This window comes from Boleophthalmus pectinirostris, unplaced genomic scaffold, assembly GCF_026225935.1.
Source record: "Boleophthalmus pectinirostris isolate CB_2022bp ecotype Guang Dong unplaced genomic scaffold, ASM2622593v1 HiC_scaffold_382, whole genome shotgun sequence".
Lineage (NCBI taxonomy): Eukaryota > Metazoa > Chordata > Actinopteri > Gobiiformes > Gobiidae > Boleophthalmus > Boleophthalmus pectinirostris.
The window spans coordinates 1-13,289 of NW_026571348.1; the positions used below are offsets into that span (position 1 = coordinate 1).

General features: G+C 36.9%; 2 protein-coding genes across 2 annotated transcripts; both read left to right on the top strand.

Annotated features, from left to right (window-relative positions):
• Positions 1 to 751: 751 nt before the first annotated feature.
• On the top strand, positions 752 to 10,080 carry adipor1a (adiponectin receptor 1a). The gene is made up of 7 exons (XM_020936992.2): positions 752 to 973; positions 1,341 to 1,451; positions 4,253 to 4,424; positions 4,693 to 4,879; positions 5,748 to 5,935; positions 6,649 to 6,842; positions 7,837 to 10,080. The coding sequence occupies exons 1-7, from the start codon at positions 845 to 847 to the stop codon at positions 7,963 to 7,965; spliced, it is 1,110 nt and encodes a 369-aa protein (XP_020792651.1). The 5' UTR covers positions 752 to 844; the 3' UTR covers positions 7,966 to 10,080.
• A 725-nt stretch (positions 10,081 to 10,805) lies between these two features.
• On the top strand, positions 10,806 to 12,847 carry rabif (RAB interacting factor). The gene is made up of 3 exons (XM_020937033.2): positions 10,806 to 10,960; positions 11,298 to 11,445; positions 12,327 to 12,847. Exons 2-3 carry the CDS (start codon positions 11,302 to 11,304, stop codon positions 12,570 to 12,572), a joined length of 390 nt encoding a protein of 129 aa, XP_020792692.1. The 5' UTR covers positions 10,806 to 10,960; positions 11,298 to 11,301; the 3' UTR covers positions 12,573 to 12,847.
• Positions 12,848 to 13,289: the final 442 nt, after the last annotated feature.

Consider the following 13,289-nt stretch of genomic DNA (forward strand, 5'->3'; position numbering starts at 1 on the left):
ATTGTATTTTGTTATTGCCTTTTTACCTTGTCACGTAACGTTATTTCAATAGATATCTAGACTTGTTTACCATTCAAGGTCCTTTACGTCTGAACTTTATCCAAATCAGCCCACCTCGGCTTGCTCCATTTATTGTGGAGGAGCAATGGCTCCATGAAGAATCTGAATTTGATTTTGTCCCAAAGCTCATGACAAATGTAGGAGTAGGAACATAGACTGACAGATATATCAAGGATCATGCTCTTACAGCTCAGCACCTTCTTTGTCACTACAGTCCAGTGCGATGTATGGCACTTTTAATGATGCTTTTTTTTTTTCCACAGTGTCATCTTAATACTTTTTCTTCTATGTAGTCTTTATATGTCAAGCCCGGATTCCATCCACTGTAGTGTTGCCACAAGATTATAAAAATCTAATTGCAACTTCTCAGAAAAGCATTGCAATTTTTATTACATTGCAATGTATGTTTTAATAATATGAACACATCCAGCATAACAGACAAAAAGATTGAAATATGAACTGACAAACTAATAGAAAAATCACATTTTAGAATATAAGTACAGCTCTAAACTACAGGGTTAGCAGTTTTTATGCAGTATAAGATGGGGTAGTTTGTTGTTTGTGGAGGAATTTATGGTACTTCAAAAACTGTGTCCTTTGCGATTAGTTAATTGCATCTATTCACATTTCAATATGATTGTGATCAATCTTGCTGGCCTAATCTGAGTTCTGATGCATTATTAACTGTACATTGCACATGTTAATTCCCTCTGGTGTTGTTTCATCAGGAGTGCACTGTCCCTGGTCTGCAGACAGACTCTGAGTGGCCACAGACAGTCTCCTTATGTCCGGGCGTAACGGGTCTGCAAGTGATGCAGACTGTCAGATCTGTGAGGACCGCGACCAGGACATGGAGCTGATGGAGCTGGGGCCACTGCTGGAGGAGGGTGGAGCCAGGGGAGGGGCCTCAGAGGTACGGGATCTGGATATTAAAATATATTTGTTTGCATACTATATGGTGTTGTCACAATCCTAATAATTGATATAAAGTGTCCTTTGTGTTTTAGACAACAAAATATACACTTTATTGTGCCCTCTCAGGTCCCATCATGCATCAAAACAGATTATCTTTTTTTCCATTTCTAGCTTTCGATCTGAACCTTTTTTTAGTTATTTTAGTAACTTTGTTTTCAGGACTGTAGTGGTACTTCTAAATGGCATGCCGGCTTATTCATGTGGGGGTTTTATGAAGTTAAAAGCCAATCAAATGTAAACTGCTTTTACGCTTACATAAAACCATTTGAAATGTCCAACACCAGTGCCTGTTTTTTTCTTTGAAGGGAGCGGCCGCTCTCGTGGACGATGATGACGATGATGAAGTCGGGGAGGTGCTAACGTTGCCTCTTCAGGCTCATCACGCCATGGAGAAGATGGAGGAGTTTGTGCATAAGGTGAGACCAGACAACCGCTGTTTTTAATGGTGTGAGGGGGGTTTGTTTTTCATTGTGTTGATGAAGATAAGACTTGCGCTTTGCAATTGATTTCATTAAAGTGTTAAGGTTTAATAAGTCTGTTCTTATGGTATGCTAATTAGTCACTGTATCTTTAGAAATATTATGAATTGCCAACAAAATAAGTGTTTCTTAGATTAGTGGTTCTTAATCCTTTCACACCATGTACCACTTAAGAGTGGTCTTTTCAGGATCATCAAGGATCTAAAACTGAACTTTTCCAGGCCTGTACTAAGGCAGATCAGATTGAAAATAGAACTACAACATGATTACAGTGATTCTAAACATGAAATTACTGAAAGGCGGACGAAGATATGAATAAATTGAACTAAAATAAGCATGTACAGGATCTTGCAGACTACATGTAGGAGCCCACACACCACAGTGAGAGACACACTGCCCCCCTCCTTATTGTTGCCATGAATAGAGCTTTAATTGCATGTAGTGTCTATTAAGACTAGATCAAATCCAATTAAGATATGACTATTTGCAGTTATTGACCATACGGTTAAGGGTTTGTTCAGAGATGATTGGTGGGTTTCAGATTCATTCCCAGATGAGTGCAAGAGACAGATTTATATATTGATTACATTATACTTGACTATGAAATGTCTAAAAGGTAATGTTGATCCTGATGATTTCTATTTCTGACTAGACCCTAAAACTCACAAACATAAATCTGCATTTTAACAACATTAATTATAGCTGTCCCCATCTGTATTAAGTATTATTGATATAATGATTTGAAGTCATCTGAAACCCAGCAATTAATAGGTTTTTAATAGACCCCATGCCTGAATATTTAGAACATTGTATTGCCTTTAGCAGATATGACAAATGGAGTTTAAATGACTACTGATTGCCACAAGCAGTAATAACTCTTATCTATCGCAGTTTGATAGCTGCAATTACTGTTGATAATGTGATTTGCGTGCACTTGAGATTATTAATGTCACTAATTTGTAATCGCTGCAACAATTATTTCCTGACATACATTTTTAAAGTGCTTTTACATAACTGCAAGGGTGGAAAATGGCATCCATCTTGAAACTTAGTAAGCAGTCGCAAACCTGTTAAAACATGTCCTTTATGTTCAGCTGTTTACTGTCCAAACTTGTTTTTCCAATGTGATGGTCAAACAAGTCAAACACTGACGCTGCACGATTATGGGATAAGAATTGCAATTTGTCCATCATGCTTTTTTTATGACAGATTTGTTATTTATTTTTTTAAAGGGTTTAGTTCAGTTAATTTTAAACAGTTTCTATAGCGTTAACATTTTAGAAGACAGATATATGAACTCTTAAACTAATGCATACAATCACTTATGCTTATTTTATTTTATAGCTTTGGCTAATCCTAAAAACTAACTAGGCCATTCAAAAGGGCACTGCCTAAAGATTTAATAGAGGCAATAAATAAAAAGCCAAATTGAGGTTCATATTTATTTGTTTCAAGATTCACCTGAAACCAATGCAGAGTGTGTCAGTATTATTTTTAAGTGTTTTCTTTAACTGTCATTTAAAAAAAAAAATCTGAACATTTCCCTGTCCGTCAGGTTTTGTTACATATTCCAGTGTGTTGGGGAAGCATAAATATTGCAGTAGTTTGTCATAGGATCTGAAACTCAAAACTCAGTCAGTGCAGAGGGTTAACAGTAATGTATGTACAGGAAGGGGGTTTTATATTTAGTGTGACCCTATATTTACTACTCTACTGTTTCGAAAGAAACGTTTAAAGGTCCCATATTACACTACATTGATTCTTGAATGTTGTTACCTCATACCTCAAAAACATATTTGAAATAGTGTTTTGTTTCATTCACACATGTTTGAGTAATCCTGGTTTATTAGTCTGTCACCGTGTCCAAGGCTCAAAATGCTCTGTTCCACCTTGTGATGTCATAGAGTGGTAGTTTTCAAGTTAACAGCTCCTTTTACCTTTAGTCCAGTGGACATCAGCAATTCTAGTGCTGTAATCATTCCAATGTTTCTATTGAGGCTGTATGGATTTAAAAAATACAGTAGAGTGCTTCCTGCATTATCACATGACATCACAAGGTGGAACTGAGTGTTTTCTGTTTGAGAGAAGAACTCATCCTAAATATTCAGGCATGTTTGTGTGTTAAACATGTGTTGTGATGAAGAAACAACATTATAACATACTGTAGATCAGGACATAACATAATATGGGCCCTTTAAACTTATGATCCACAAATGTTGAACCTTGTTATTATTAATTTGGGATTGGATGTACAAACCTCCCATGGTAATCTTATGGCTTTCAATTCTTTCAGCTGACAACAATAACATCTTTAGGGTTGAATAACTGTACCACTTTCTGAAGCTACAGTGAAAACACAATTTGTGCTAGTTTTTGTTTCATGTGAATAGCTCTGGCATTTACAGAGATTTTAACCATTAACTGTCAGATTGCAGATTTGTTGAACTAGTTTAACAGCAACACCATAGAATTCTGCCCTTCTTTCCAGCTCAGTTTTAAACTATAAAGATTCTACAATGGAATGTCATATGCAAACAACTTCTTTATTAACAACAAACATCTGCATTTTAACATTATTCAGGGTTAATAGGTCCAGTCACTAACAGAAATCATCAGGTTCAATATTTGTGAATTTACCTTTTGGATATCTCATAACAAAATAAAATGTAATCAATCAGAAAATCTGTCTCCACAAATTGAGTGTGAGAGGGGTGCTAAATCCCATTTTGTTTGTCTAGGTTTGGGAGGGGCGCTGGCGGGTCATCCCTTTCCATGTGCTTCCCGAGTGGCTGAAGGACAATGATTACCTGCTGCACGGTCACAGGCCCCCCATGCCCTCCTTCAGAGCCTGCTTCGGGAGCATCTTCAGGATCCACACTGAGACCGGAAACATATGGACTCATCTATTAGGTAATACACAACTAACTTGACTGATGTGCTGTACTTCATTTTTATTGTCTAAAAAATGTCAAAAACCCAATTAGTTAATTTAAACAGTTTGCAGTAGTTTAAAATATGGTGACTGAAGGAGAAGAAACAATTTTGACATTTTTATTTAATATTGTTGCTGTCTTTGTGAAAACCTCATATCGGTTGATCACTGTTACATACGTCTGAACACTGTAGTTCTGATAATGGTATTGCAAATATGTATTCAGTATGATCCGTCTCTCCTCAGGTCTGATCCTGTTCCTCTGCCTGGGCACGCTCACCATGTTCAGGCCAAACATGTACTTCATGGCACCTCTGCAGGAGAAGGTGGTGTTTGGGATGTTCTTTTTGGGGGCCGTGCTCTGCCTCAGCTTCTCTTGGCTGTTCCACACCGTCTACTGCCACTCGGAGAAGGTCTCACGCACTTTCTCCAAGTAAGGACCAGGAAAATATGCTCTCACAAGTTTAACACTGCTACTAAGGCTGGCTTTTTCTTTCCATACCAGTTAGATTTGTGCTATATTGGGAGTCCAAACACAGAAAATGTATTAAAATAAATGTATTACATTTACTTTGGTACAATTTACAAATTATATTGTGTAATTCAAGTTCAAAGGTCAGGTTTTCATGCATTTCAGGTATTTTGATTTTTTATGAAAATGTGATTACAATTTTTGATCCCCTTTAATTATCTTTAGTTGATTATATAAGTTATAAAATGACTACAAGTTTTATGTGAAGTTCAGATTTCTTCAAGTGAAAGCCTTCATTTCCCTATATTCAAAAGCAAAGGTTCCTAGGCTAAGCTTCCTACTTGTTTAACTTCTCCTGCAATATTTGTTTATGTTATAATGAGCCTCCAGGTTGGCAGTTTGATCCCTGCTCAGACTATTACACACACTTGTATATGAATGAATGTGATATGTAAATTAGGGCTCTAAGAATAATCGCAATTAGACTGGACACAAATAGCCAGCGAAAAGTCTAGAATTTTTGAGTACCATAATTTTCTCCATAAAATCTACTAACCCTGTAGTTTAGATGTGGTAATTCTTCTGAACTTTGAACAGAATCCTGTTATTAAAGCATTAATTGTACATTAATGGATATTTTTCCCAAATTATGCAATTTTCCAAATGCATAAGTGAATGATGGTAGAGGATAACTATGTCTAAACCCCTGTATGCTTCCAAAAAAGAATAGAGATTTCTTAGAGTTCACACATTTCTGCTTGCTTTGAAAAGTCTTTATTTGACTGTATTCTGCATGATCAAATCTGTTTAACTCTCCCTCTTGTTGTAGACTGGATTACTCGGGCATTGCTCTTCTGATCATGGGCTCCTTTGTTCCGTGGCTGTATTACTCGTTCTACTGCTCTCCTCAGCCACGCCTCATCTACCTCTCCGTCGTCTGCGTCCTCGGCATTGCTGCCATCGTTGTGGCGCAGTGGGACCGCTTCTCCACACCCAGGCACCGGCCCACCAGAGCAGGTACAGCTTTAGCCAAACCAATCCTTGGTTGACTAAAGATATGTCCTGCCAAATGATTAATCAGCTAAAAAGGGGCCTTGGCCAAAGGTCTTTTGTATACCTCTATGTATCTGGCCCAGACTGCATCAATGGATCTTTCTGCATTACTGATTCTTGCAAAAACAACCATTAATGTAGAAAAAAGTACTGATGAAAATATAGTGGTTAAACAACAGTATTGAATGCCTTTATGCCACTGACACAATAGCCCAAAAGCGGGATTACCCCTCAAAATATATTGGCAATATTATTAATGGAACATGAGCTGCAGTAAATACATTGAACATGTAATGACTTGTAGAAGTTATTTATTCAACCCTCTACACCTCAAATCTGATTAGAGAACAGAAAAGCAACAAAACATTCTTTACTAATACAAAGAAAAACTAGACCCCCACAATATTTGGAGGGGCAAATTTCTCTGGGAATGTCACTTTTTTTTAAAGAAATCTCAAAGCACTGTGAGGAATACATTGTGTTATCTAGTTTAAAATTGACAGTTAAACAGCTAATACCATTATAGAATTCTGACCTGTCCTCTCCAGCTCAGATTGCAGATGTGTTGATCTGGTTTATGGTTAATATCTGTAATTACTGTAATTACTTTGCCTATTCAAATCCACTGTTGTGTATGTTCTAGTTTTAACATTCACATTTATCTGACCATCCTCCAGGAGTGTTCATGGGCCTGGGTCTCAGTGGGATTGTACCCACGATGCACTTCACCATTGAGGAGGGGTTTGTCAAGGCGACCACGGTGGGGCAGATGGGCTGGTTCTACCTAATGGGGGCGATGTACATCACTGGAGCCGGTTTGTACGCGGCCAGGATCCCAGAGAGATTCTTCCCCGGAAAGTGTGACATCTGGGTATGTATTCAATATCTATATCTATATGTCTATATGTCTCAAGTTTAGGGTTTAGATTCAGCCTCAAATGGGGAGGAAGGTAGAGACTGTTCTCAAAAAATGGATAGCAGATAATGAAGTAGTGATACTGAAAAAAAAAATCACAAATTGGACCAAATTTTCCTTAATAGTTTTTGAATGGTCTTTATCCGTGTTATAACTTTTAGTTTTAGTTTAAACTTATATTGTGACACCCAAATTTACCAGTACATAAAAAACCTTCATGGGCCCTATGGGTTGGGTCTATGAGTGGGGGTATGAGTTTTCGATGGTTTCAGAAAAGTTCTGAAAAGTTTGGAATAGCAATAGGCTCTTTGCAGTACCAATAGGCTCTGTGCACATCAGCTGCTTGCCATGTCTCAAAGCTAACAGTTACTTTTATTAAAATGTGAAAACATAAAATAAACAACTTATTAAAATTATTTAATTAAAATGAATTAAAATAAAAACTACACAATTATTTTTATATTTGAAATACATTTCACATATAAAAAGTCATATATAGTTTGTGGCGTAATATTTATTATACCTCAAAATTAGCATTAGTGTTAGCATTGAGACATAGACATCTCTCTAAATACAGAAGTGTTCTTCAGTGAAGTATTCATTTTATTTGTGTACTTTTTAACATATTGTCAGTGACAGCCATCTGCAGGTCCCTGTGCACTGCCTTATCTTTAAATATTTATTCATTTTAGTATGACTAAGTAAAAAGCCCATAGACACACATTGGATTGGAAATAGTGACCCTAACAGTGAGGTTGCCAGGTGCTGTTGTGCACAGAGCCTATTTACAGTTATAAACGGCATATCTTTTGAACCGTCTTCAAAATGTAACCAAAATATAACAGGAAGCTGAAACCCAGGAACATTGGTTGTTGACAATACTTGCCTTTGTACTCACCACTCACGTTCCCCTCACCTGTGTGTCTCTCTGTCTTCTCTCTCGTTGCAGTTCCACTCTCATCAGATTTTCCACGTTCTGGTCGTTGCCGCAGCATTCATTCATTTCTATGGCGTCTCGAACCTTCAGGAGTTTCGTTACGGACTCGAGGGCGGCTGCACGGACGATACTTTACTTTGAGCGACTGTGACCTCACCTCATCACAACGCACACTAACCATTTCATTACAGCACACATCAGGGCCTGACATTAAAATGCACTGTGGAACTTTTCACGTGGAGGGTCAGCCACCTGCTTGTCACCATGGAGATGTTATTGCTTTGCCTCTAATGCCCCACAGTATGGCATTAAACTTGTGTGTTTATTCAATTCCATACATTTTTATTGCCAGTAAATACTTGTCTGGGTGACCTGCTTGTCTCCATTGATAATGATACTGTAAGTGTAATGCCATACTATGCAACATTCTCTTAGCAAAGCAATGACCTCTCCATAGAGATGAGACCGTGGTGGACCATAACAATAGCCAAATGCTGGTATTATGAATTTTGGCTACTGACACATTCAGTCCCACTAGTCACTTTGGCCACTTGAAACCTGACCTCTACTGTATATTCTGTATACTACTATCTAAGCCATATTTAAAAACTCAAAAAATTGATCCCTGTACAGACACTGAATCTTTTTGCTCCCAACTAATGGCTTATAGTCTAAACTAGGAATTGGTGATATGGGAAGATCTAGTCTATTATTGCTACCAGTGAATGATTGGATTTTCCACAGATATTGGCATTGGCTCGATATAAAAAATGTAGCCGATATTTGGCACCAATAATTTTTCTTTGCCCGTCTTTTTGAGCCCATATGTCATTCCCAATTAGTTCTAAAAGACAAATCTGATGCACTGAGGACTGTGATTAATGCATAAACCTGGAAAGAGCAGTTGAACTCAAACAATTATGCAACAAATAATTTTATATACAAGTTATTTTGTGAATTTAACTTATAACTTGGTAAGCCTGTGGACTTTGCAATGGATTTGAAACTGTTCATATCGATATCTACAAATATCGGTTACTGGCCACAGCTGCAAGAAAAATATCCGTATTGGCTCAAATAATCCATAACATCCCATCCCAAACAAAGATTTTATTATATATAAATTAGACACCAAGTGACATTACAACCATTACAGCCTACCTTAACATACCTTAATTATATCTTGGTCAGTAACTTTTCAAACATATTAGCCATAGTGGCCAGTGGACTCAAGAGTTAATGTCATGCCCTTATTTTACATATAGGCAAACATGCATACATAAAACATACAATCTCAAATACTCAAATCCACTCACGATGCTGCTGGAACTTCCATGTCCTCCTCTATCCCACACTCCTACGTTCCTCTAGATTTTGTTGTTTATTTTGTTCCTTTTTTAAATAATCAAAGTCAGAAAGTAGCATTACACTCCTTCAAAGGACTTCTGAAACTTGAAGTCATTGGTCAAATAAATACCCAGATGTCTTCTCAACCTACTGTTTCAAAATCTTGTTACTGCTGGACAAAAGGCACAATCTCTAGTCCATATTTTCTTCCACAATCATACTAAAAACTAAATATTTATGCGAATGAGAAATACTTTGAGAAGATTTGATGGAAAAAGGAAAATCTTTTGAATAATAAGCAATTTTATAATTTAACATGAAGTTGTTAAGTTTCATTTGCTTTATTCTCAAAATGATGAATTCTTTCAGCTAAGGAACTACCATACTGTAAGTCATACTCTGTAAAGTAGCAGCTCACTTCAGGTTAATTGATTTTTGCGTGTCAAATTATTATTAATTTCTAGAATAGTTCCTAAGCTTTGCACAATGTACAGTTCTGACCCAACCCTTTGTGGCTTTGTGGAAATTCGGTTTTGTGCTAGAGATGTAGACACAGGTGTAATTATCCGAGGCACCTTGCGCTTTTTAAACCTGGACTTTTATTCTTCCTGTGCCTTAGGCCGATGGAAATGTTTTTAACAAAATGGCCGACACTTAGACGAGCCTCAGATCCTTCTTTTTCTCTCCATAACTTTCGACTCAATCATTTCCTAAAATCCAGTCTTAGGTTGTATCAACTGCTGTTTAAAAAAATCCTTTTTCTAGATTTGAGCTTTATTACTAAAACATGTGTATTCTTTGTGTACTGTTCCGTGTAGGTTATAATTCATACATTTCTCTGAAATGTAAACCTAAATATTTATTAATGGTAATCTTGGAAAATATTGTAATAAATCTTTTCCACATGTATTTCTGTGGTCTTTTATTATCAAGGTCAAGGTTTATTTATATAGCACATTTAATAACAGTGTGGCCCCAAAGTGCTTGACATTTTAGATGAAAACAATAGCAAGATAAAGTAAACTCCAGCTGAGCAAAGTTAAGTCAGCCATCAATCAGCTAATACAAAAAAAGTGCTTTTATAGCACTTTTAAAAAATGAATTATATTGTAACTATATTCCAGGGGTGTCCAAACTTTTTACATCAAGGGCTACATATCTAAATACGTCTGAATGATCCATCAGTCTTTATTCACGCTAAGATCCTTAAAACCACACACTAAATGTTAAATATTAGCTCGATCGAGGTAGATTTTCAAAAAACTTGCATTAAAAGGTTAATTTTTAATTGATGCAAGGTAATCTGGGCCAATTCTCCTGGAAGACTGAGGGCCAAGAAAAATTTGTCTGAGGGCCGCATTTGGCCCACGGCCCATAGTTTGGACATGTCTGCTATATTCATACCATAATGAGATTGGCAATAAAAAAAATAATATATTTTGAGTATTTGTCACAGTTTTACTTCTTACTCACTTATTTTTTACCCATATTTTAATTTGCTTGCATCCACTATACTGCTACTATACACTATAATAAACTTAATTCTCTTTTCATTACTGCCCTTCACATTAATCCAAGTTGGCACTTAAAAACATGTCTAATGCTGCCCTCTGGCAGTTCAGCGATGAGAACTACAGAACCCGGAACTGTAGAAACGTACGTGTCCCTGTTTCTGACCGGGCGGATTTTCTGTTGCAAACTCACTCATCGTTTGTTGCAGCAGCGGCTTTTTCCCTAATGTACCTTTTGTTTTCATCCTTTTCATCGGTTCAACAAGGTTATTTTTAAGGTACAGTTTTACGTAATATTTGAATTAATCTTCAGTTGTTTTTAGTGTTTTTTGTGGTATTTGCTTGCTTCGTTGCATGCCAATTATGCTGTACTAGACATGGCTTCAGCCTTTTAATTAAACGAGCGTTATCTTTAAAGCTGTTATTTACAGTCCTTAGATCTATAGAAAATGTGTTAAGTTGGCATTATAATATAGGGTCAGTATTAATCAAATTTTAAAATACAGGCCTAGTTAGTCAGATACTGTAAGCCGAGTAGTAGTAGTCGGTCAGTAGTAGTAGCACTTTGTCCATGTCATTGCTGAGTTCTGTTGTTGATATTCGTTTGTTTTACAGTAAAATGGATGCCAGTGAGCAGTCTAAAGAAAGCCCGGAGCGGTCAGAGCTTGTGTCAGAGGACGGAAAGAACATAAAGGCGGTTTTGTGTCAGCGCTGCGGATCCAAAGTGTTGTGTCCTGGGATGGCTGTGTTTGCAGAGAAAGAGGTGAGAGAATGACAATGAAATTCATTATTTAACGTGGTAGGTTATTAGCTCTCTTTTTATAGCTACAACTAAATCAGTATTATAGTTGTTATATGTGAGATGCTCAACTCCAATTTATTTGGCATTGCCATTAAGAGATCAACTGCGAAAACCTACATATATCATATATTTTACTGTAGCCTAGGGTGACCGGACGTCCCTATTTTCCTGGGGCAGTCCCAGTTTTGAGCTCTTTTCCCCTGTCCCAGTTGATTTATCCAAACCCTATTTTTTAACCAATTTGACACCTGCCAACAGTAAAGAGACAAATATATTGTCATTTATTTAGGTGAAATACAGAAAAGCTGCTTAAAAATGAAAAGAAAATGTGACTATACTAGCCCAAATGTTAGTTGTGAATGGGCCGAATACATATAAATTTTCCTTAATTACACAGTCGATTCACAATTTTATTATTACCAACCATCACAAACCAGGGTGTCCTAGTTTTTTGAAAATCTCGTCACCCTACTGTAGCCTGCTGGAAAGATACTGAAACTCGTAAAGTGCACCATACTGATTCTACAAATTCTTGTTTTGGTAAGGGAATATCCAGACATTTGATCACTTTTGGGGGGTTGGTTCAATGATTGCACCATTCCATTATGATTATTGCAATCTAAAGGCAAGTTAATTAAAAAGAAAAAGTTTGTTGCGATTGTTCTCTAGATATCTTTTGGTATTTTGAATCTTAAACCTTACCATATGAAATCTTGTCCCATGAATGAATGAATGATTGATCGATTGAAACCTTTATTGCTCCTCTGATTAATTAAATTTATTATTAAGAATTAAAAAATGCAGTACCCAAACTCAGACAAAATCTCTCCTTCTCTCCCCAGCTCTTCCTCCCATCAATGCGTAAAAAGTCTGGTACTTTTGGCTCGGACGGTTCAGACGGAGACACACTCACATCTTTCTGGTTGGTCCACGACATGTTTGATTTTGAAAACGTGGGGTTCACAAACGACGTTGGACGCATCAAATACCTGATCTGTGCGGACTGTGAGATCGGACCCATCGGCTGGCACTGTCTGGACGACAAAAAGAGCTACTACATCGCCATGGAGCGGGTCAATCATGAATAACTGTGTAATCAACAAGGAACTACTTTTTAAAAATACGTTTGACTATGCATCTTTCTTTGGACTATTTGATGCTCTATCTTCTTTCATGCAAAAACTCTGATCCCTCTTGTAAAAAATTAAACAATGTAAGTACAATATAAAAAAACACCACAAACCTTGAATCAATCATTTACAAATATTTAGCTCTGAAAGTTCCACGGTGGATAAAAGTTGGATGAATAAGTCTTAAATGCACTGTACCTGATTTTTACTGTATTAAAAAAACATGAAAACAAGACTAGTTCATTTTTAAAGGTGTGCAATCATGAGTTTATAAGCGCTTTTCACAATACAGTAAAACACTTTATAATTAGATGCAGACAGTACATAGCAGGATAGTTTTGACCTTGAAAGCTGCTTATACAACATATGTGTACTGAGGCAAAACTAATTTGGCAAAAATACATGGAAAAAATCAGACACAGCCCCTTTAATTGCTTCTTTGAGCCAATTTCAGCTATGCATTGTCCCACAGATCTCTGCTGACTTTAAGGAACACCTGACTGAAAATAATCCTGTGAGCGCTAGCTTTTTTTTTCTGTCAAGAGCCATGCTAATTGCTAAAAGTTCATCACATGTTTAAGTGAATATCTAAGGAAGAACTCCCTCTTATCCATGTGTGAAGATCAGTCCCCATGATGGTCAGCCCTGTGATTAAAGGGCTATTGTTCAAGGATG

What these genes read in the sequence shown, in the direction of transcription:
- adipor1a (XM_020936992.2), top strand. Translation starts at nt 845, where the DNA reads ATGTCCGGGCGTAACGGGTCTGCAAGTGATGCAGACTGTCAGATCTGT. An exon ending in GTCTCACGCACTTTCTCCAA is followed by an intron (nt 4,880 to 5,747) that starts GTAAGGACCAGG and finishes CTCTTGTTGTAG; the next exon opens with ACTGGATTACTCGGGCATTG. An exon ending in CCGGAAAGTGTGACATCTGG is followed by an intron (nt 6,843 to 7,836) that starts GTATGTATTCAA and finishes CTCTCGTTGCAG; the next exon opens with TTCCACTCTCATCAGATTTT.
- rabif (XM_020937033.2), top strand. Translation starts at nt 11,302, where the DNA reads ATGGATGCCAGTGAGCAGTCTAAAGAAAGCCCGGAGCGGTCAGAGCTT. An exon ending in CTGTGTTTGCAGAGAAAGAG is followed by an intron (nt 11,446 to 12,326) that starts GTGAGAGAATGA and finishes TTCTCTCCCCAG; the next exon opens with CTCTTCCTCCCATCAATGCG.